This window comes from Tachyglossus aculeatus, chromosome 24 (assembly GCF_015852505.1).
Source record: "Tachyglossus aculeatus isolate mTacAcu1 chromosome 24, mTacAcu1.pri, whole genome shotgun sequence".
In the NCBI taxonomy this organism is placed as follows: Eukaryota; Metazoa; Chordata; class Mammalia; order Monotremata; family Tachyglossidae; genus Tachyglossus; species Tachyglossus aculeatus.
Genome location: NC_052089.1, coordinates 23,349,260 through 23,372,715, shown reverse-complemented (window position 1 = coordinate 23,372,715; position 23,456 = coordinate 23,349,260). Strand labels below are relative to the sequence as shown.

The 23,456-nt window shown below is 49.4% G+C and overlaps 1 protein-coding gene across 2 annotated transcripts; it reads left to right on the top strand.

The window, feature by feature from the left end:
* Positions 1–4,262: 4,262 nt before the first annotated feature.
* On the top strand, positions 4,263–12,021 carry LOC119945161 (carbonyl reductase [NADPH] 1-like). Of its 2 annotated transcripts, none has more exons than XM_038766191.1 (4): positions 4,263–4,350; positions 7,133–7,443; positions 9,075–9,182; positions 11,396–12,021. In XM_038766191.1, the coding sequence occupies exons 2-4, from the start codon at positions 7,149–7,151 to the stop codon at positions 11,830–11,832; spliced, it is 840 nt and encodes a 279-aa protein (XP_038622119.1). In that variant the 5' UTR covers positions 4,263–4,350; positions 7,133–7,148; the 3' UTR covers positions 11,833–12,021. The 2 variants fall into 2 exon arrangements, with proteins under 2 accessions (XP_038622119.1, XP_038622120.1); XM_038766192.1 differs by having other exon boundaries at positions 4,318–4,350; positions 7,052–7,443.
* Positions 12,022–23,456: the final 11,435 nt, after the last annotated feature.

Here is a 23,456-nt window from a genome sequence, read left to right as displayed (position 1 = left end):
GAGGCCCAGAGAAGTGAAGTGACTTGCCCAAAGTCACCCAGATGACAGTTGGCAGGGCTGGGATTTGAACCCATGACCTCGGACTCCAAAGCCCGGGCTCTTTCCACTGAGCCACGCTGCTTACTGTGTACAGAGCACTGTAATAAGCGGTTTGGAGAGTACAACGTAACGGAGTTGGTTGACACACTCCCTGCCCACAACAAGCTTACAGTCTAGAGGGGGAGAAGCCATTAATATGAGTAAATTACATATATATATATATATATATATATATATATAAATGTCATTAAAAAAAAGGATGGGCTTGGGAGTCACAGGACATGAGTTCTAATCCCGTCTCCGCCACTTCTCAGCTGTGTGACTTTGGGCAAGTCACTTCACTTCTCTGGGCCTCAGTGACCTCATCTGTAAACTGGGGGTGAAGACTGTGAGCCCGACGTGGGAAACCTGATTACTTTTATCTACTCCAGCAATTAGAACAGTGCTTGGCACATAATAATAATAATAATAATAACAATAATAATAAATAATAACGATAGCATTTGTTAAGCACTTACTATTTGCAAAGCACTTAACAAATGCTATCGTTATTATTATTATCCCGTCTCCGCCACTTATCAGCTGTGACTTTGGGCAAGTCACTTCTCTGGGCCTCAGTGACCTCATCTGTAAACTGGGGATGAGGACTGTGAGCCCCACGTGGGACAACCTGATCACTTTTATCTACTCCAGCAATTAGAGCAGTGCTCGGCACATAATAATAATAATAAATAATAAAATAAAAATAAATAATATCTAATAAAATAATAATAACTAATAACTAATAAAATAATAATACTAATTACTAATAATAATGCTATATTACTATTTTATTAATACTAATATTACTAATGATTACTAATAATAATGCTATATTACTATTTTATTAATAATAATATTGCTAATAATACTAATAATACTAACACTATTACTAATAATAACTAATAAAATAACAAATAATAATAAATAATAATGATAATAAGCATTTGTTAAACGCTTACTATTTGCAAAGCACTTCACCAATAACATCATGATTATTACTATTCTCCCGACTCGTCCACTCGTCTGTCTTGTGACCCCGGGCAAGTCACTACACTGGGCCTCAGTTTCCTCATCTGTAAATTGGGGATTAAATCCTCCTCCTTGGAGCCCCACGTGGGCCACCCCTCTACCCCCTCAACTCGTCGTGGTCAGGGAATGCCTCTGGTTATTGCTGTAGTGTGTTCCCCCAAGCGCTCAGCACAGTGCTCTGCACACGGTAAGCGCTCGAGAGACATGAATGAATGAATGAATGAATGAATGACAGGCAGGGTCCGGACCCCGCGCAAACCCACCTGCAGCGACGCTCGGCTGGAAGCTGGAGCGCGGAGGGCGGGGAAGCCGCCGATTGGACGAGAGACGGACGGCCCTGCCCTCGGATTGGACGAAAAAAAGAACGGCTCTGCCCTCGGATTGGACGAGAAGACGGCGGGCCCTGCCCTCGGATTGGACGAGAAGACGGACGGCCCTGCCCTCGGATTGGACGAGAAGACGGACGGCCCTGCCCCCGGATTGGACGAGAAGACGGACGGCCCTGCCCTCGGATTGGACGAGAAGACGGACGGCCCTGCCCCCGGATTGGACGAGAAGACGGCCGGCCCTGCCTAGGATTTGACGGAAAAAACCAACGGCTCTGCCCTCGGATTGGACCGGAAGACGGACGGCCCTGCCCCCGGATTGGACGAGAAGACGGCCGGCCCTGCCTAGGATTGGACGAAAAAACGAACGGCTCTGCCCTCGGATTGGACGAGAAGACGGCGGGCCCTGCCCTCTGATCGAACGAGAAGACGGACGGCCCTGCCCTCGGATTGTACGGGAAGCGGACGGTCCTGCCCCCGGATTGGCCAGGAAGCGGACGGTCCTGCCCTCGGATTGGGCGAGAAGACGGACGGCCTTGCCTCGGATTGGACGAGAAGACGGACGGCCCTGTCCTCGGATTGGACGAGAAGACGGACAGTCCTGCCCTCGGATTGGACGAGATGACGGACGGCCTTGCCTCGGATTGGACGAGAAAACGAACTGCTCTGCCCCCGGATTGGACGAGAAGACGACGGTCCTGCTCCTGGATTGGACAAGAAGACGGACGGCCCTGACCTCGGATCGGACGAGAGGAAGGACGGTCCTGCCCTCGAATTGGACGAGAAGACGGACCTCCCTGTCTCGGATTGGACGAGAAGACCGACAGTCCTGCCCTCGTATTGGGCGAGATGACGGACGGCCCTGCCCTCGGATTGGACGAGAAGACGGACAGTCCTGCCCTCGGATTGGACGAGAAAACGGACGGTCTTGCCCTTGGATTGGACGAGAGGACGGACGGCCCTGGCGGGGGGTGGGGGGGGGGGTGATTGACAGGGGCGGGATTGGGTGGGCAGCGTCCATTGAAGATGATGATGGCATTTCTTAAGCGCTTACTATGTGCCAAGCACTGTTCTAAGCGCTGGGGAGGCTACAGCTTGATCAAGTTGTCCCACGGGGGGGTCACAGTCTTCATCCCCATTTTCCAGATGAGGGAACTGAGGCCCAGAGAATCAATCAATCAATCAATCGTATTTATTGAGCTCTTACTGTGTGCAGAGCACTGTACTAAGCTCTTGGGAAATACAGTGAGAGAAGTGAAGTGATTTGCCCAAAGTTACACAGCTGACAGTTGGCGGAGGCGGGATTTGAACCCGTGACCTCCGCCTCCAAAGCCCGGGTTCTTTCCACTGAGCAAAGCTACTTTTCTAAGCTTATGTACTTCATTGGACTGGGCGGGGCGTGTGTGGCCATTGTACTGAGTGGGTTCATTCATTCATTCAATCGTATTTATTGAGCGCTTACACCGTGCCTCGTTCTCGCCTGTCCCGCCGTCGACCCCTGTCCTGGAATGCCCTCCCTCCCTCTGCCCCTGCGCCAAGCTCGCTCTCTTCCTCCCTTCAAGGCCCTACTGAGAGCTCACCTCCTCCAGGAGGCCTTCCCACACTGAGCCTCTTCCTTCCTCTCCCCCTCCTCCCCCTCTCCATCCCCCCCATCTTACCTCCTTCCCTTCCCCACAGCACCTGCATATACGTCTATATGTTTGTACATATTTATTACTCTATTTTACTTGTACATATCTGTTCTATTTATTTTATTCTGTTAGTATGTTTTGTTCTCCGTCTCCCCCTTCTAGACTGTGAGCCCACTGTTGGGTAGGGACTGTCTCTATATGTTGCCAGCTTGGACTTCCCAAGCGCTTAGTACAGTGCTCTGCACACAGTAAGCGCTCAAGAAATACGATTGATTGATTGATTGATTGCGGAGCACTGTACTAGGCGCTTGGGAAATCCATGTGGGCGGGGTGACGGGGCGGGGTTGTGAGCGCGTCGCGCGCAGCCATTGGTCAGTGTGGAACTGTGGGGGGGGCCACGGGGCGGGTCGCGCACAGCCATTGGCCGGTGCGGGTCCCTGGGCGGGGCCACGGGGAGGGGAGCGCACATTCATTGGTTGGTGCGGAGCGGGGGGCGTGGCCGCGGTGACGCACAGCCATTGGCCGGTGAGGGGCTGTGGGCGCGGCCATGGGGAGGGGCGCGCGCATTCATTGGTCGGTGCGGAGCCGGGGGCGTGGCCGCGGGCCCGCACAGCCATTGGCCGGAGCGGGGATGTGGGCGGGTCTACGGGGCGGGGCTATGGGCGGGTCTCGCGCAGCCATTGGCCGGAAAGGGAATGTGGGCGGGGCTGTGGGCGAGTCGCGCGCAGCCATTGGCCGGAGCGGGGATGTGGGCGGAGCCGTAGGGCGGGGCTGTGGGCGTGTCTCCCGCAACCACTGGCCGGGGCGGGTATGTGGGCGGGGCCTCGGGGCGGGTCGCGCACAGCCATTGGCCCGAGAGGGGCTGTGGGCGGGGCCTCGGGGCGGGTCGCGGACAGCCATTGTCCTGGGCGGGGATGTGGGCGGGGCCTCGGGGGCGGGTCGCGCGCAGCCACTGTCCGGGGCGGGGGCTGTGGGCGGGGCCTCGGGGCGGGTCGAGCGCAGCCATTGGCCGGGGCGGGGGCTATGGGCGGGGCCTCGGGGCGGGTCGCGCACAGCCATTGGCCGGAGCGGGGCTGTGGGCGGGGCCTCGGGGCGGGTCGCGCGCAGCCATTGGCCGGGGCGGGGCTGTGGGCGGGGCCTCGGGGCGGGTCGCGCTCAGCCATTGGCGGAGCGGGGCTGTGGGCGGGGCTTGCAGCGAAGTCCTCCGTCCGATGAGACCTTGGTAGGGGCCAGTCGAGAGCCGCTAGTCGCCGCGGAGTGTCCTTCCTTTCCCTACAGCACCTGTATGTATGGATGGATGTTTGTACACATTTTTTGCTCTATTTATTTTATTTGTACAGATTTATTCTACTTATTTTATTTTGTGAATATGTTTTGTTTTGTTGTCCGTCTCCCCCTTCTAGACTGTGAGCCCACTGTTGGATAGGGACCGTCTCTCTATGTTGCCAACTTGTACTTCCCAAGCGCTTAGCACAGTGCTCTGCACACAGGAAGCGCTCAATAAATACGATGGAATGAATGAATGAATCATAATAATATTTATTCTATTTATTTATTTTATTTTGTTAATATGTTCTGTTTTGTTCTCTGTCTCCCCCTTTTAGACTGTGAGCCCACTGTTGGGTAGGGACTGTCTCTATATGTTGCCAACTTGTACTTCCCAAGTGCTTAGTACAGTGCTCTGCACATAGTAAGCGCTCAATAAATACGATTGATGATGATGATGATGATGAAGAATAATAATAATGATGGTATTTGTTGATGATGATGATGATGGCATTTGTTAAGCGCTTACTGTGTGCCAAGCGCTGTTCTAAGCGATGGGGAGGTTACAGGGTGATCAGGTTGTCCCACGGGGGGCCCACAGTCTTCATCCCCATTTTAGAGATGAGGGAACTGAGGCACAGAGAAGTAATAATAATAATAATGATGGCATTTCTTAAGCGCTTACTCTGTGCAAAGCGCTGTTCTAAGCGCTGGGGAGGTTACAGGGTGATCAGGTTGTCCCACGGGGGGCTCATGGTCTTCATCCCCATTTGACAGACGAGGGAACTGAGGCACAGAGAAGTAATAATAATAATGATGGCGTTTCTTAAGCGCTTACTCTGTGCAAAGCGCTGTTCTAAGCGCTGGGGAGGTTACAGGGTGATGAGGTTGTCCCACGGGGGGCCCACAGTCTTCATCCCCATTTTACAGATGAGGGAACCAAGGCACAGAGAAGCTGTGACCTGCCCAAAGTCACCCAGCTGACAGTCCGTCTCTCCCCGCTCTAATAATAACAACAATAATAGCAGCGTGGCTCAGTGGAAAGAGCCCGGGCTTTGGAGTCAGAGGTCATGGGTTCAAATCCCGGCTCTGCCACTTGTCAGCTGGGTGACCTTGGGCAAGTCTTCTAGCCTGTGAGCCCGCTGTTGGGTAGGGACCATCTCTAGATGTTGCCGACTTGGACTTCCCAAGCGCTTAGTCCAGTGCTCTGCACACAGTACGATTGAGTGAATGAGTGCAATCAGCGGGGGGAGAGGGCGCAGCGTGGTGCGAAAAGTATCTATCTATGAAGATAATGATCGTGATGGTATTTGTTAAGCGCTTACATTCGCTCAATACATTCACTCAATCGTATTTATTGATCCATTCAATAAATTTATCCATTCATTCAGTCGTATTTATTGAGTGCTTACTGTGTGCGGAGCACTGTTCTAAGCGCTGGGAAGAGGACAGTTCAGCAATAGCGAGAGACCCTTTCCGCTCACACCGTCCTCGCCGTCAAGTTGGGGGGAGAGACGGACAGCAAAACAAGTCAACAGGCCTTGAGAGAAATAAACAGAATTATAGACAGATACTACATTCATTCAATCGAATTTATTGAGCGCTTAGTTTGTGCAGAGCCCCATACTAAGCGCTTGGGAAGTCCAAGTTGGCAACATCTAGAGACGGTCCCTACCCAACAGTGGGCTCACAGTCCATTCATTCAATCATATTTATCAAGCACTTACTGTGTGCAGAGCCCTGTACTAAGCGCTTGGGAAGTCCAAGTTGGCAACATCTAGAGACGGTCCCTACCCAACAGCGGGCTCACAGTCCATTCATTCAATCATATTTATTGAGCGCTTACTGTGTGCAGAGCCCTGGACTAAGCGCTTGGGAAGTCCAAGTTGGCAACATCTAGAGACGGTCCCTACCCAACAGTGGACTCACAGTCTATTCATTCATTCAGTCGCATTTATCGAGCGCTTACTGTGTGCAGAGCACTGGACTAAGCGCTTGGGAAGTCCGAGTTGGCAACATCTAGAGACGGTCCCTACCCAACAGCGGGCTCACAGTCCATTCGTTCAATCATATTTATCGAGCGCTTACTGTGTGCAGAGCCCTGGACTAAGCGCTTGGGAAGTCCAAGTGGGCAACATCTAGAGACGGTCCCTACCCAACAGTGGACTCACAGTCTATTCATTCATTCATTCATTCAATCGCATTTATCGAGCGCTTACTGTGTGCAGAGCCCTGTACTAAGCGCTTGGGAAGTCCAAGTTGGCAACATCTAGAGACGGTCCCTACCCAACAGTGGACTCACAGTCTATTCATTCATTCAATCGCATTTATCGAGCGCTTACTGTGTGCAGAGCACTGGACTAAGCGCTTGGGAAGTCCGAGTTGGCAACATCTAGAGACAGTCCCTACCCAACAGCGGGCTCACAGTCCATTCATTCAATCATATTTATTGAGCGCTTACTGTGTGCAGAGCCCTGGACTAAGCGCTTGGGAAGTCCAAGTTGGCAACATCTAGAGACGGTCCCTACCCAACAGTGGACTCACAGTCCATTCATTCATTCATTCATTCAATCATATTGATTGAGCGCTTACTGTGTGCAGAGCCCTGGACTAAGCGCTTGGGAAGTCCAAGTTGGCAACATCTAGAGACGGTCCCGACCCAGCAGCGGGCTCAGGGTCTTAACAAATGCTGTAGTTGTTGCTGTTACCATTTTCTAGGGTTGTGGCTGCCGAAGCGGGGGACCGGCGACCCCGGCCCAGAGTAACCCCGTCTCTCTGGTCTCCCCGTTTCCCTCGCAGCCCCCGACCGGAGACCATGTCTTCATCGGCCAGCCGTCGAGTGGCGCTGGTAACCGGGGGCAACAAGGGCATCGGCTTGGCCGTCGTGCGGGCGCTGGGGCACCAGTTCTCCGGGACGGTGATCCTCGCCGCCCGGGACCCCGGCCGGGGCCAGGCCGCCGTGCGGGCGCTGCAGGAGGAGGGCCTCAGCCCGCTCTTCCACCAGCTGGACATCACCGACCCGCGCAGCATCCGCACCCTCGGGGACTACCTCCGGGACACCTTCGGGGGCCTGGACGTGCTGGTCAACAACGCGGGCATCGCCTTCAAAGGTACGAGCCGGCAAATAAAAGCCATCAGTAATAATAATAATAATAGTGGCATTTATTAAGCGCTTACTATGTGCCGAGCACTGTTCTGAGCGCCAGGCATTCATTCATTCATTCAATCGTATTTATGGAGCACTTACTGTGGGCAGAGCACTGGACTAATAATAATAATGTTGGTATTTGTTAAGCACTTACTATGTGCCAAGCACTGTTGTAAGCAAGCACTGGACATTCATTCATTCAACCATATTTATTGAGCGCTTACTGTGTGCAGAGCACTGGACTAATAATAATAATAATGTTGGTATTTGTTAAGCGCTTACTATGTGCCAAGCACTGTTGTAAGCAAGCACTGGACATTCATTCATTCAATCATATTTACTGAGCGCTTACTGTGTGCAGAGCACTGGACTAATAATAGTAATGTTGGCATTTGTTAAGCGCTTACTATGTGCCGAGCACTGTTCTGAGCGCCGGGCATTCATTCATTCATTCAATCGTATTTATGGGGCACTTACTGTGGGCAGAGCACTGGACTAATAATAATAATGTTGGTATTTGTTAAGCGCTTACTATTTGCCAAGCACTGTTGTAAGCAAGCGCTGGGCATTCATTCATTCAATCGTATTTGTTGAGCGCTTACTGTGTGCAGAGCACTGGACTAATAATAGTAATGTTGGCATTTGTTAAGCGCTTACTATGTGCCGAGCACTGTTCTGAGCGCCGGGCATTCATTCATTCATTCAATCGTATTTATTGAGCGCTTACTATGTGCAGAGCACTGGACTAATAATAATAATAATGTTGGTATTTGTTAAGTGCTTACTATGTGCCAAGCACTGTTGTAAGCAAGTACTGGACATTCATTCATTCAATCATATTTATTGAGCGCTTACTGTGTGCAGAGCACTGGACTAATAATAGTAATGTTGGCATTTGTTAAGCGCTTACTATGTGCCGAGCACTGTTCTGAGCGCCGGGCATTCATTCATTCATTCAATCGTATAGTAAGTGCTCAACAAATACCATAGAAAAATGACTTCAGTCCATTTCGTTCGTGTTGGCGTTACCAAAGATTTAATAATTTGAGGTCTTACTTGGCGAGGGATGAGGGTGGGAAGAAGCGTGGGGCTTCCTTCCAAGTTTTCCCAAATTTTCAAAAGCTGAACCCATGGGTAGAAATCGGGTCAACTCAGGTAAAAACCCTGAAAATCTAGCCTCTCGGAATAGATCGTTCTTAGTACGTAAGAACGAAAGTCTATTTCGTTTACGAAATATGAAGTACGTTTACGAAAGTCCATTTACATTACGAAACCGCTGGTTAATCACACCTGGCTGAGGGTACCAATTTCTGGATTTAGGTTGAAAGTCCTAAGAACAAGATCCTGTGTCACCAGGTACAATAAGGGGGTGGGGGGGAAAAAATCCCTCCAGTGAAACCTTGGCTTGAGCTTTTGTCTCTTATCATGGAAAAGGATAATTTCGCAATTTTCCACCTCTCAACCCTGCCCTGCTCAGGATGATCGAAGAGAAATGTAAGCAGGGTGGGGCCCTTGGCGGTGCAAAGTTCGCTCCGGATGAGTGCGTTTCAGGTTTCTGTGGGGTATTTTTTTTTTCCTCCCTTTATTAAAAAGTGAACGACAAGACTCCCTTCGGCATTCAGGCGGAGGTGACGATGAAAACCAACTTCTTTGGCACGAAGGATGTCTGCAGTGCGCTCCTGCCACTGATGAAGCCCCAAGGTGAGCGCTCGACTGGGATTAAATTCCCGACGGGCCCCTTGGGTCCACAAGACCGCCGTTGCTAAGCTCCAAGGCTCGTGGGAGCGACGGGATTAGGAACTCTGCGGCTCCCTGTCGCCCTCGGGAACCTGCCCTCGAGGGGTTTGCCATCTTCCTTGCCGCATCTGGCACCGGCACTCGAAGTTCCCGTTGCCGTGGCCGGTGGTTTGTCCGGCGTCTTGGCGACTTGGGCCTCGGACTCAGGTCAGGCCTCAGGTCGACTCAGGTAAAAACCCTCCAAATCCGTCCTCTGGGACTAGACCCTTCTTAGTACGTAAATTCAGTCCCTGTTCAGAAAGTCTATTTACATTTCGAAACCTCTAGTTAATCACACCCGACTGAGGACACCAATACTCAGTCAATCCCAATGCCTGAGGTTTTCATTCATTCAGTCGTATTTAGTGAGCGCTCGCAGCACTTGGGAGAGTACGCTCTAACAATAAGCATTCATTCAATCGTATTTATCGAGCGCTTACTGTGTGCAGAGCGCTGGACTAAGCGCTTGGGAAGTCCAAGTCGGCAACATATAGAGCCAGCCCCTACCCAACAGCGGGCTCCCAGTCTAGAAGGGGGGGACGGAGAACAAAACAAAACATATTAAGAAACTAAAATGAATAGAATAAATATATACAAATAAAATAGAGTAATACATACAAACATATACGTATATTCATTCATTCAGTCGTATTTATTGAGCGCTTACTGTGCGCAGAGCACTGGACTAAGCGCTTGGGAAGTACAAGTCGACAACATACCCAACAGCGGGCTCACAGTCTAGAAGGGGGAAGACAGAGAACAAAACAAAACATATTCACAAAATAAAATCAGTAGAATAAATATGTACAAATGAAATAGAGTAATAAATACGTACAAACATATATACACATATTCATTCATTCATTCAATCGTATTTATTGAGCGCTTACTGTGTGCAGAGCACTGTACTAAGCGCTTGGGAAGTCCAAGTTGGCAACATATAGAGACGGTCCCTACCCAACAGCGGGCTCACAGTCTAGAAGGGGGAGACAGACGACGAAACAAAACATATTCACAAAAGAAAATAAGTAGAATAAGTATGTACAAATAAAATAAATAGAGTAATAAATACGTACAAACATATGTACACATATTCATTCATTCATTCAATCGTATTTATTGAGCGCTTACTGTGTGCAGAGCACTGTACTAAGCGCTTGGGAAGTACAAGTCAGCAACATATAGAGACGTTCCCCACCCAACAGTGGGCTCACAGTCTAGATGGGGGAGACAGACGACAAAACAAAACATATTCACAAAAGAAAATAAGTAGAATAAATATGTACAAATAAAATAAATAAATAAACAAACATATATACATATATTCATTCATTCAGTCAGTCAGTCATGTTTATTGAGCGCTTACTGTGTGCAAAGCACCGTACTAAGCGCTTGGGAAGTCCAAGTTGGCAACATACAGAGACGGTCCCTACCCAACAGCGGGCTCACAGTCTAGAAGACAAGACGACGAAACAAAACATATTCACAAAAGAAAATAAGTAGAATAAATATGTACAAATAAAACAGAGTAATAAATACGTACAAACATATATACACATATTCATTCATTCATTCAATCGTATTTATTGAGCGCTTACTGCGTGCAGAGCACTGGACTAAGCGCTTGGGAAGTCCAAGTCGGCAACATATAGAGACGGTCCCTACCCAACAGCGGGCTCACAGTCTAGAAGCAGCGTAGCTCAGTGGAAAGAGCCCGGGCTTTGGAGTCAGAGGTCATGGGTTCAAATCCCGGCTCCGCCAACTGTCAGCTGTGTGACTTTGGGCAAGTCACTTCACTTCTCTGTGCCTCAGTTCCCTCATCTGTAAAATGGGGATGAAGACGGTGAGCCCCCCGCGGGACAACCTGATCACCTTGTCATCTCCCCAGGGCTTAGAACAGTGCTTTGCACATAGTAAGCGCTTAATAAATGCTATCATTAGTATTATAGAAGGGGGAGACAGACGACGAAACAAAACATATTCACAAAAGAAAATAAGTAGAATAAAAATAGAGTGATAAATACGTACCCTGCTGGTCGCCCAGCAGGGCCGGGATGGGACCCCCGATGGTCCCACGTTCTCTCCCCCGACCCCGGGCCGGGCCGCTTCCCTGACGGCGGCCGATTCGTTTGCCGCAGGCCGCGTGGTGAACGTGTCGAGCATAGTGAGCGTCAGGGCCCTGGGGAAGTGCAGCCCGGAGCTCCAGCAGGCCTTCCGCAGCGAGACCATCACGGAGGAGGAGCTGGAGGGGCTCATGAGGAAGTTCGTGGAGGACGCCAAGAACGGGGTGCACGAGCAGCGGGGCTGGCCCAACACCGCTTACGGGGTGACCAAGATCGGCGTCACGGTCCTGTCCCGGATCCAGGCCCGCAGGCTGGCGCGGGAGAGGGAAGGGGACGGGATCCTGCTGAACGCCTGCTGCCCGGGCTGGGTCCGAACCGACATGGCGGGGCCCGACGCTTCCAAGAGCCCGGAGGAAGGGGCCGAGACCCCGACGTACCTGGCCCTTCTGCCCGCCGGCGCCACCGAGCCCCACGGGCAGTTCGTCAGCGAGAAGGCGGTTCAACCCTGGTGACCCGACTCGGGGTCCCCGTCGCTTCCCTGAATCCGCGAGATTCCCTGTTCCCGGGGCCGGTAGGAGCCCAGAGCACGCGGCAGATCCGTAGCGCCGTTCCGCCGCCCGCTTCCTAGAGTTCCCTCTCGCTGTCGGCTGACGCGGGGACGATATTCGGCCGGCTGAAATAAAAGAAGCTGGAGAAACTGCCCACGGAGTGACGGTCATTCGTTCAATCATATTAGGCGCTTACTGGGTGCAGAGCGCTGTACTAAGCGCTTGGGAAGTCCAAGCTGGCACCGTCTAGAGACGGTCCCTACCCAACAGCGGGCTCGCGGTCTAGGAGGGGGAGACAGACAACGAAACAAAACGTATCGGCATGGACACAGTCCCTGTCATCATCATCGATCGTATTTATTGAGCGCTTACTATGTGCAGAGCACTGTACTAAGCGCTTGGGAAGTACAAGTTGGCAACATAGAGAGACAGTCCCTACCCTGTCCTACATAAGGCTCACAGTTTAAGGAAGAGAATTTTTTGGCTAAGGGGGCCCACCCGTGGGATCAAAATGGGGGGTGCACTGAAATTGTGTTGCCTTTTCCCCACTGCTATTCAGTTGAATGATCAATCAGTCCATCAATCGTATTTATTGAGCGCTTACTGTGTGCAGAGCACTGGACTAAGCGCTTGGGAAGTACAAGTGGGCAACACATAGAGACGGTCCCGACTCAAGAGCGGGCTCACAGTCTAGAAGGGGGAGACAGACAACAAAACCAAACATGCTAACAAAGTAAAATAAATATAATAGATATGTACAAGATAAATAAATAGAGTAATAAATATGTACAAACATATATTCATTCATTCAGTCTATTCACTGAGCCCTTTCTGTGTGCAGAGCACTGTACTAAGCACTTGGGAAAGCACGAATCAACAATAAGCAGTGAAATTCCCTGTTCACAGTCTAGAAGGGGGTGGTTTGGGGGAGGGATGGGACTACAGGGGCTGGGGAAAGGTAAGCAGGTATAAATGGGGCTTGGCACAATTCCATTCCTTCGTATCAATCAATCGATCGTATTTATTGAGCGCTTACTGTGTGCAGAGCACTGGACTAAGCGCTTGGGAAGTACAAGGTGGCAACAAAATAAAATGAATAGAATAAATATGTACAAATAAAATAAATCGAGTAATAAATCCGTACAAACATATATACATCTATCCAGGTGCTGTGGGGAGGGGAAGGAGGTAAGGTGGAGGGGATGGGGAGGGAGAGGAAGGGGAGAAGAAGGAGGGTGCTCAGTCTCTGTACGTTGCCGACTTGTACTTCCCAAGCGCTCAGTACAGTGCTTCAGCGCTTTGCACATAGTAAGCGCTTAACAAATGCCATTATTAGTAGTAGTAGTCCCCCTCTCCCCCTCCTCCCCCTCTCCATCCCCCCCCGCCTTACCTCCTTCCCTTCCCCACAGCACCTGGATAGATGTTTGTACGGATTTATTACTCTATTTATTGATTTATTTTACTTGTACATATCTATTCTTTTTATTTTATTTTGTGAATATGTTTGGTTTTGTCGTCTGTTTCCCCCTTCTAGACTGTGAGCCCGCTGCTGGGTAGGGGCCGGCTCTATGTGTTGCCAAGTTGGACTTCCCAAGCGCTTAGTCCAGTGCTCTGCACACAGTAAGCGCTCAATAAATACGATTGATTGATTGATTGAGAGTAGTAGTCCCGTGCTCTGCACACAGTAAGCGCTCAATAAATACGAATGATTGATTGACAGTAGTAGTCCAATGCTCTGCACACAGTAAGCGCTCAATAAATACAGTTGACTGATTGATTGATTGATAGTAGTCAGTGCTCTGCACACAGTAAGCGCTCAATAAATACGGTTGACTGATTGATTGATTGACAGTAGTAGTCCAGTGCTCTGCACACAGTAAGCGCTCAATAAATACGATTGATTGATTGATTGACAGTAGTAGTCCAGTGCTCTGCACACAGTAAGCGCTCAATAAATACAGTTGACTGATTGATTGATAGTAGTCAGTGATCTGCACACAGTAAGCGCTCAATAAATACGGTTGACTGATTGATTGATAGTAGTCAGTGCTCTGCACACAGTAAGCGCTCAATAAATATGATTGATTGATTGATAGTAGTAGTCCCTTGCTCTGCACACAGTAAGTGCTCAATAAATACGATTGATTGATTGACAGTAGTAGTCCAGTGCTCTGTACACAGTAAGCGCTCAATAAATACGATTGATTGATTGATTGATTGATAGTAGTAGTCCCGTGCTCTGCACACAGTCAGTGCTCAATAAATACGATTGATTGATTGATAGTAGTAGTCCTGTGCTCTGCACACAGTCAGCGCTCAATAAATACGATTGATTGATTGATTGATTGATAGTAGTAGTCCCGTGCTCTGCACACAGTCAGTGCTCAATAAATACGATTGATTGATTGATAGTAGTAGTCCAGTGCTCTGCACACAGTCAGCGCTCAATAAATACGATTGATTGATTGACAGTAGTCAGTGCTCTGCACACAGTAAGCGCTCAATAAATGATTGATTGATTGACAGTAGTAGTCCAGTGCTCTGCACACAGTAAGTGCTCAATAAATACGATTGATTGATTGATTGATTGATTGATAGTAGTAGTCCCGTGCTCTGCACACAGTTAGTGCTCAATAAATACGATTGATTGATTGATTGATAATAGTAGTCCAGTGCTCTGCACACAGTAAGCGCTCAATAAATACGATTGATTGATTGATAGTAGTATTAGTCCAGTGCTCTGCACACAGTAAGCGCTCAATCAATGGGATTGAATGGATGAATGATTCCCTTGGCCTGATTTTGAGGGGGGAACATTAGAGCGAGCGGCCTTCGGCAGTTCCCGCGTTAAAGCCTTAGGATTTATTTTCGCATGGTATTTGGGAAGCGCCTCCCGATAAGGACGGTAACGAGGATGGTACTTGCTAAGCGCTGCGGAGTAGGGGGCGGGGCCTGCGAGGTCGAGGGGCGGGGCTTAGCGATCAAGGGGGCGGGGACTGCGGATGGAGGGGCGGGGCATGTGGGGGACGGGGCGGGGCTGGAGATGAAGGGGGCGGGGACTGTGGAGGGAGGGGCGGGGCATGTGGGGGACGGGGGCGGGGCCTGTGGAGGGTCAGGGGCGGGGCTGGTGATGCAGAGGCGGGGCCTGGTGAGGTCAGGGGGCGGGGCCTGGATTAGGAAGGAGGCGGGGCCTGCAGAGGACGGGGGCGGGGCCTGGTGATGAAGGGGCGGGGCCTGTCGAGGGAGGGGCGGGGCCCGCGGAGGACAGGAGGCGGGCCCTGATGTTGAAGGGGCGGGGCCGGTGGAGGTTGAGGGGGCGGGGCCTGACTGAGGTCAGTGGGCGGGGCCTGCCGAGGAAGGGGGCGGGGCATCCTGAGAAAGAGGCGGGGCCTGGTGCGGCCTGGGGGCGGGGCTGGTGGTGGAGGGGGCGGGGCCTGAAGAGGGAGGGGTGGGGCTTGGTGACTGAGGGGGAGGGGCCTGGTGAGGTCAGGGGACCGGGCCTGCCGATGAGGGGAACGGGGCCCGGTAATGAGGGGCGGGGCCTGATGACGGAGGGGGAGGGGCCTGGGGCGAAGGGGCGGGGCTTGGCGATGGAGGGGCGGGGTCGGAAATGGGCGTGTCTCGTGGGGGGGGCGGTGTAGCCTCGCGCCCTCCTCCTCCTCCTCCTCCTCCTCCCCGGCCCGGCGCGTGCGCGCTGGCGGGGGCCCCGCCCTCCCTCCCTGCCGTCCTCCTCCTCCTCCGCCTCTCCCTCCTCCTCAGCCTCTCCCTCTTCCTCCTCCTCAGCTTCTCCCTCCTCCGCCGCCTCAGCCTCCGACCGCCCGCCCCGCCGCCTCCCGTCTGGTACCTCTCACCTTCCTCCTCCTCCTCCTCCTCCTCCTCGTCGTCGCTGTGCCTGCCGGGTTGTGTGCCGTGTCGTGTTGTGTGCTGTGCTGTGCTGTCTGTCGTGCCGTGCGCTGTGTGTGACGTGTTGTGCGCCGTGGGCCGTGCTGTGTTGTGTGCTGTGCCATGTTGTGTGCCGTGCTGTTCGCTGTGGGCCGCGTTGTGCCGTGGGCTGTGCTGCTTACTGTGCCGTGTTGTGTTGTTGTGTGCCGTGTGCCGTGCGCTGTGTGCGCCCTGTTGTGTGCCATATTTTTCTGACGACTTGACACCGGTCCACATGTTTTGTGGTCCGTCTCCCCCTTCTAGACTGCGAGCCCCTTGGTGGGGAGGGATTGTCTCTATATGTTGCCAAATTGTACTTTCCAGGCGCTTAGTATAGTCCTCTGCACATAGTAAGCGCTCAATAAATACGATTGAGTGAATGAATGAATGAATTTAGCTTTAATTCTGTTTGTTCTGACGATTTTGACACCTGTCTACGTGTTTTGTTGTGTCGTCCGTCTCCCCCTTCTAGACTGTGGGCCCGTTGTGGGGAGGAACCGTCTCTGTTGCCAAACTGTACTTTCCAAGCGCTTAGTATAGTCCTCTGCACATAGTAAGCGCTCCATATGGACGAATGAATGAATGAATGAATTTAGCTTTAATTCTATTTGTTCTGACGATTTTGACACCTGTCTACGGGTTTTGTTGTGTCGTCCGTCTCCCCCTTCTAGACTGTGAGCCCGTTGTGGGGAGGAACCGTCTCTGTTGCCAAACTGTACTTTCCAAGCGCTTAGTATAGTCCTCTGCCCATAGTAAGCGCTCCATATAGATGAATGAATGAATTTAGCTTTAATTCTATTTGTCTGACGATTTTGACACCTGTCTACGTGTTTTGTTGTGTCATCCGTCTCCCCCTTCTAGACTGTGGGCCCGTTGTGGGGAGGAACCGTCTCTGTTGCCAAACTGTACTTTCCAAGCGCTTAGTATAGCCCTCTGCACATAGTAAGCGCTCCATATGGACGGATGAATGAATGAATGAGTTTAGCTTTAATTCTGTTTGTTCTGACGATTTTGACACCTGTCACGTGTTTTGTTGTGTCATCCGTCTCCCCCTTCTAGACTGTGGGCCCGTTGTGGGGAGGAACCGTCTCTGTTGCCAAACTGTACTTTCCAAACGCTTCGTATAGTCCTCTGCACATAGTAAGTGCTCAATAAATATGATTGAATGAATGAATTTAGCTTTAATCCTATTTGTTCTGACGATCTTGACCCCTCTCTACAGGTTTGGTTTTGTCGTCCGTCTCCCCTTTCTAGACTGCGAGCCTGTTGGTGGGGAGGGACTGTCTCTATATGTTGCCAAATCGTACTTTCCAAGCGCTTAGTATAGTCCTCTGCACATAGTAAGCGCTCAATAAATACGATTGAATGAATGAATGAATGAATTTAGCTTTAATTCTGTTTGTTCTGACAATTTTGACATCTCTCTATGTGTTTTGTCTACCATCTCCCCCTTCTAGACTGTGGGCCCGTTGTGGGGAGGAACCGTCTCTGTTGCCAAATTGTACTTTCCAAGCGCTTAGTATAGTCCTCTGCACATAGTAAGCGCTCCATATAGACGATTGAATGAATGAATGAATTTAGCTTTAATTCTATTTGTTCTGACGATTTTGACACCTGTCTACGGGGTTTGTTGTGTCATCCATCTCCCCCCTTCTAGACTGTGAGCCCGTTGTGGGGAGGAACCGTCTCTGTTGCCAAACTGTACTTTCCAAGCGCTTAGTATAGTCCTCTGCACATAGTAAGCGCTCCACATAGACGAATGAATGAATGAATGAATTTAGCTTTAATTCTGTTTGTTCTGACGATTTTGACACCTGTCTACGGGTTTGGTTGTGTCGTCCGTCTCCCCCTTCTAGACTGTGAGCCCGTTGTGGGGAGGAACCGTCTCTGTTGCCAAACTGTACTTTCCAAGCGCTTAGTATAGTCCTCTGCCCATAGTAAGCGCTCCATATAGATGAATGAATGAATTTAGCTTTAATTCTATTTGTCTGACGATTTTGACACCTGTCTACGTGTTTTGTTGTGTCATCCGTCTCCCCCTTCTAGACTGTGGGCCCGTTGTGGGGAAGAACCGTCTCTGTTGCCAAACTGTACTTTCCAAGCGCTTAGTATAGCCCTCTGCACATAGTAAGCGCTCCATATGGACGGATGAATGAATGAATGAGTTTAGCTTTAATTCTGTTTGTTCTGACGATTTTGACACCTGTCACGTGTTTTGTTGTGTCATCCGTCTCCCCCTTCTAGACTGTGGGCCCGTTGTGGGGAGGAACCGTCTCTGTTGCCAAACTGTACTTTCCAAACGCTTCGTATAGTCCTCTGCACATAGTAAGTGCTCAATAAATATGATTGAATGAATGAATTTAGCTTTAATTCTATTTGTTCTGACGATCTTGACCCCTCTCTACAGGTTTGGTTTTGTCGTCCGTCTCCCCTTTCTAGACTGCGAGCCCGTTGGTGGGGAGGGATTGTCTCTATATGTTGCCAAACTGTACTTTCCAAGCGCTTAGTATAGTCCTCTGCACATAGTAAGCGCTCAATAAATACGATTGAATGAATGAATGAATGAATTTAGCTTTAATTCTGTTCTGACAATTTTGACATCTCTCTATGTGTTTTGTCGACCATCTCCCCCTTCTAGACTGTGGGCCCGTTGTGGGGAGGAACCGTCTCTGTTGCCAAACTGTACTTTCCAAGCGCTTAGTATAGTCCTCTGCACATAGTAAGCGCTCAATATAGACGATTGAATGAATGAATTTAGCTTTAATTCTATTTGTTCTGACGATTTTGACACCTGTCTACGGGTTTTGTTGTGTCATCCATCTCCCCCTTCTAGACTGTGGGCCCGTTGTGGGGAGGAACCGTCTCTGTTGCCAAACTGTACTTTCCAAGCGCTTAGTATAGTCCTCTGCACATAGTAAGTGCTCAATATAGACGATTGAATGAATGAATTTAGCTTTAATTCTATTTGTTCTGACGATTTTGACACCTGTCTACGGGTTTTGTTGTGTCATCCATCTCCCCCTTCTAGACTGTGAGCCTGTTGTGGGGAGGAGCCATCTCTGTTGCCAAATTGTACTTTCCAAGCGCCTAGTATAGTCCTCTGCACATAGTAAGCGCTCAATAAATGCGATTGAATGAATGAATGAATTTAGCTTTAATTCTGTTTGTTCTGACGATTTTGACATCTCTCTACGGGTTTGGTTTTGTCGTCCGTCTCCCCCTTCTAGACTGTGGGCCCTTTGTGCGAATTGTACTTTCCAAGCGCTTAGTATAGTCCTCTGCACATAGTAAGCGCCCCATATGGACGGATGAATGAATGAAGGAATGTAGCTTTAATTCTATTTGTTCTGACGATTTTGACACCTGGCTACGGGTTTGGTTTTGTCCTCCGTCTCCCCCTTCCAGACTGCGAGCCCGTTGGTGGGGAGGGATTGTCTCTTTCTGTTGCCAAACTGTACTTTCCAAGCGCTTGGTATAGTCCTCTGCACATAGAAAGCGCTCAATAAATACGATTGAATGAATGAATGAATGAATTTAGCTTTAATTCTGTTTGTTCTGACGGTTTTGACATCTCTCTGTGTGTTTTGTCGACCGTCTCCCCCTTCTAGACTGTGGGCCCGTTGTGGGGAGGAACCGTCTCTGTTGCCAAATTGTACTTTCCAAGCGCTTGGTATAGTCCTCTGCATATAGTAAGCGCTCCATATAGATGAATGAATGAATGAATGAATGAATTTAGCTTTAATTCTATTTGTTCTGACGATTTTGACACCTGTCTACGGGTTTTGTTGTGTCATCCATCTCCCCCTTCTAGACTGTGAGCCCGTTGTGGGGAGGAGCCATCTCTGTTGCCAAATTGTACTTTCCAAGCGCTTAGTATAGTCCTCTGCCCATAGTAAGCGCTCCATATGGACGAATGAATGAATGAATGAATTTAGCTTTAATTCTGTTTGTTCTGACGATTTTGACACCTGTCTACGGGTTTGGTTGTGTCGTCCGTCTCCCCCTTCTAGACTGTGAGCCCGTTGTGGGGAGGAACCGTCTCTGTTGCAAATTGTACTTTCCAAGCGCTTAGTATAGTCCTCTGCACATAGTAAGCGCTCCATATAGACGATTGAATGAATGAATGAATGAATTTAGCTTTAATTCTATTTGTTCTGACGATTTTGACACCTGTCTACGGGTTTGGTTGTGTCGTCCGTCTCCCCCTTCTAGACTGTGGGCCCTTTGTGCGAATTGTACTTTCCAAGCGCTTAGTATAGTCCTCTGCACATAGCACTCCATATGGACGAATGAATGAATGAATGAATTTAGCTTTAATTCTATTTGTTCTGACGATTTTGACACCTGTCTACGGGTTTGGTTGTGTCGTCCGTCTCCCCCTTCTAGACTGTGAGCCCGTTGTGGGGAGGAACCGTCTCTGTTGCCAAATTGTACTTTCCAGGCGCTTAGTATAGTCCTCTGCACATAGTAAGCGCTCCATATAGACGATTGAATGAATGAATGAATGTAGCTTTAATTCTGTTTGTTCTGACGATTTTGACCCCTCTCTACGGGTTTGGTTGTGTCATCCGTCTCCCCCTTCTAGACTGTGGGCCCTTTGTGCGAATTGTACTTTCCAAGCGCTTAGTATAGTCCTCTGCACATAGTAAGCGCTCAATATAGACGATTGAATGAATGAATGAATTTAGCTTTAATTCTATTTGTTCTGACGATTTTGACACCTGTCTACGGGTTTGGTTGTGTCGTCCGTCTCCCCCTTCTAGACTGTGAGCCCGTTGTGGGGAGGAACCGTCTCTGTTGCCAAATTGTACTTTCCAGGCGCTTAGTATAGTCCTCTGCACATAGTAAGCGCTCCATATAGACGATTGAATGAATGAATGAATGAATTTAGCTTTAATTCTATTTGTTCTGACGATTTTGACACCTGTCTACGGGTTTGGTTGTGTCGTCCGTCTCCCCCTTCTAGACTGTGGGCCCTTTGTGCGAATTGTACTTTCCAAGCGCTTAGTATAGTCCTCTGCACATAGCACTCCATATGGACGAATGAATGAATGAATGAATTTAGCTTTAATTCTATTTGTTCTGACGATTTTGACACCTGTCTACGGGTTTGGTTGTGTCGTCCGTCTCCCCCTTCTAGACTGTGAGCCCGTTGTGGGGAGGAACCGTCTCTGTTGCCAAACTGTACTTTCCAAGCGCTTAGTATCGTCCTCTGCACATAGTAAGCGCTCCATATAGACGATTGAATGAATGAATGAATGAATTTAGCTTTAATTCTATTTGTTCTGACGATTTTGACACCTGTCTACGGGTTTTGTTGTGTCATCCATCTCCCCCTTCTAGACTGTGGGCCCGTTGTGGGGAGGAACCGTCTCTGTTGCCAAACTGTACTTTCCAAGCGCTTAGTATAGTCCTCTGCACATAGTAAGCGCTCAATATAGACGATTGAATGAATGAATTTAGCTTTAATTCTATTTGTTCTGACGATTTTGACACCTGTCTACGGGTTTTGTTTTATCGACCATCTCCCCCCTTCTAGACTGTGGGCCCGTTGTGCGGAGGAACCGTCTCTGTTGCCAAATTGTACTTTCCGAGCGCTTAGTATAGTCCTCTGCACATAGTAAGCGCTCCATATAGACGATTGAATGAATGAATGAATGAATTTAGCTTTAATTCTGTTTGTTCTGACGATTTTGACACCTGTCACGTGTTTTGTTGTGTCATCCGTCTCCCCCTTCTAGACTGTGGGCCCGTTGGGGGAGGAACCGTCTCTGTTGCCAAACTGTACTTTCCAAACGCTTCGTATAGTCCTCTGCACATAGTAAGTGCTCAATAAATATGATTGAATGAATGAATTTAGCTTTAATCCTATTTGTTCTGACGATCTTGACCCCTCTCTACAGGTTTGGTTTTGTCGTCTGTCTCCCCTTTCTAGACTGCGAGCCTGTTGGTGGGGAGGGATTGTCTCTATATGTTGCCAAATCGTACTTTCCAAGCGCTTAGTATAGTCCTCTGCACATAGTAAGCGCTCAATAAATACGATTGAATGAATGAATGAATGAATTTAGCTTTAATTCTGTTTGTTCTGACAATTTTGACATCTCTCTATGTGTTTTGTCTACCATCTCCCCCTTCTAGACTGTGGGCCCGTTGTGGGGAGGAACCGTCTCTGTTGCCAAATTGTACTTTCCAAGCGCTTAGTATAGCCCTCTGCATATAGTAAGCGCTCCATATAGACGATTGAATGAATGAATGAATGAATTTAGCTTTAATTCTATTTGTTCTGACGATCTTGACACCTCTCTACGGGTTTGGTTTTGTCGTCCGTCTCCCCCTTCTAGACTGTGAGCCCGTTGTGGGGAGGAACCGTCTCTGTTGCCAAACTGTACTTTCCAAACGCTTCGTATAGTCCTCTGCACATAGTAAGTGCTCAATAAATATGATTGAATGAATGAATTTAGCTTTAATTCTATTTGTTCTGACGATCTTGACCCCTCTCTACGGGTTTGGTTTTGTCCTCCGTCTCCCCCTTCCAGACTGCGAGCCCGTTGGTGGGGAGGGATTGTCTCTTTCTGTTGCCAAACTGTACTTTCCAAGCGCTTAGTATAGTCCTCTGCACACAGTAAGCGCTCAATAAATCCAATTGAATGAATGAATTTAGCTTTAATTCTGTTTGTTCTGACGATTTTGACACCTGTCTACGGGTTTGGTTTTGTGGTCTGTCTCCCCCTTCTAGACTGCGAGCCCGTTGGTGGGTAGAGATTGTCTCTACCTCTTACCAAATTGTACTTTCCAAGCGCTTAGTATAGTCCTCTGCACATAGTAAGCGCTCAATAAATACGATTGAATGAATGAATGAATTTAGCTTTAATTCTGTTTGTTCTGACGATTTTGACATCTCTCTACGTGTTTTGTTTTGTCGACCGTCTCCCCCTTCTAGACTGTGGGCCCGTTGTGCAAATTGTACTTTCCAAGCGCTTAGTATAGTCCTCTGCACATAGTAAGCGCTCAACATAGACGAATGAATGAATGAATGAATTTAGCTTTAATTCTGTTTGTTCTGACGATCTTGACACCTCTCCATGGGTTTTGTTTTGTCGTCCGTCTCCCCCTTCTAGACTGCGAGCCCGTTGGTGGGGAGGGATTGTCTCTATATGTTGCCAATTTGTACTTTCCAAGCGCTTAGTATAGTCCTCTGCACATAGTAAGCGCTCAATAAATACGATTGAATGAATGAATGAAAGGTGTGCTGCAGTGCAGCAGCAAAGGCGGCCGGAGCCGGGCAGAGACAGCGGACACAGAGACACAGAGAGACACAGAGACGGCGAGGGGACGGAGAGACAGCCGGGATACGGGGCCCGGGAGGGTCCTGGGTTCGAGTCCCGCCCCCTTAACGACGACATGATGCTATTTGTGAAGTGCTTACTCTGTGCCAGGCACTGTGCTAAGCGCTGGGCTGGGCACAGCCCCGCGGGGGGCTCATGGGCTCCATAATAATAATAATAACAATGGCATTTGTGAAGCACTTACTCTGTGCCGGGCACTGTGCTACGCGCTAGGCTGGGCACAGCCCTGCAGGGAACTCACGGGCTCCATAATAATAATAACAATAATAATAATAGTGATAACAATGGCATTTGTGAAGCGCTTACTCTGTGTCAGGCACT

Excerpts from the sequence above, each read along its gene's own strand:
- LOC119945161 (XM_038766191.1), top strand. The coding sequence starts at position 7,149 with ATGTCTTCATCGGCCAGCCGTCGAGTGGCGCTGGTAACCGGGGGCAAC. Across the intron at positions 7,444-9,074 it reads CGCGGGCATCGCCTTCAAAG|TGAACGACAAGACTCCCTTC; the intron begins GTACGAGCCGGC and ends TTTATTAAAAAG. Across the intron at positions 9,183-11,395 it reads GCCACTGATGAAGCCCCAAG|GCCGCGTGGTGAACGTGTCG; the intron begins GTGAGCGCTCGA and ends CGTTTGCCGCAG.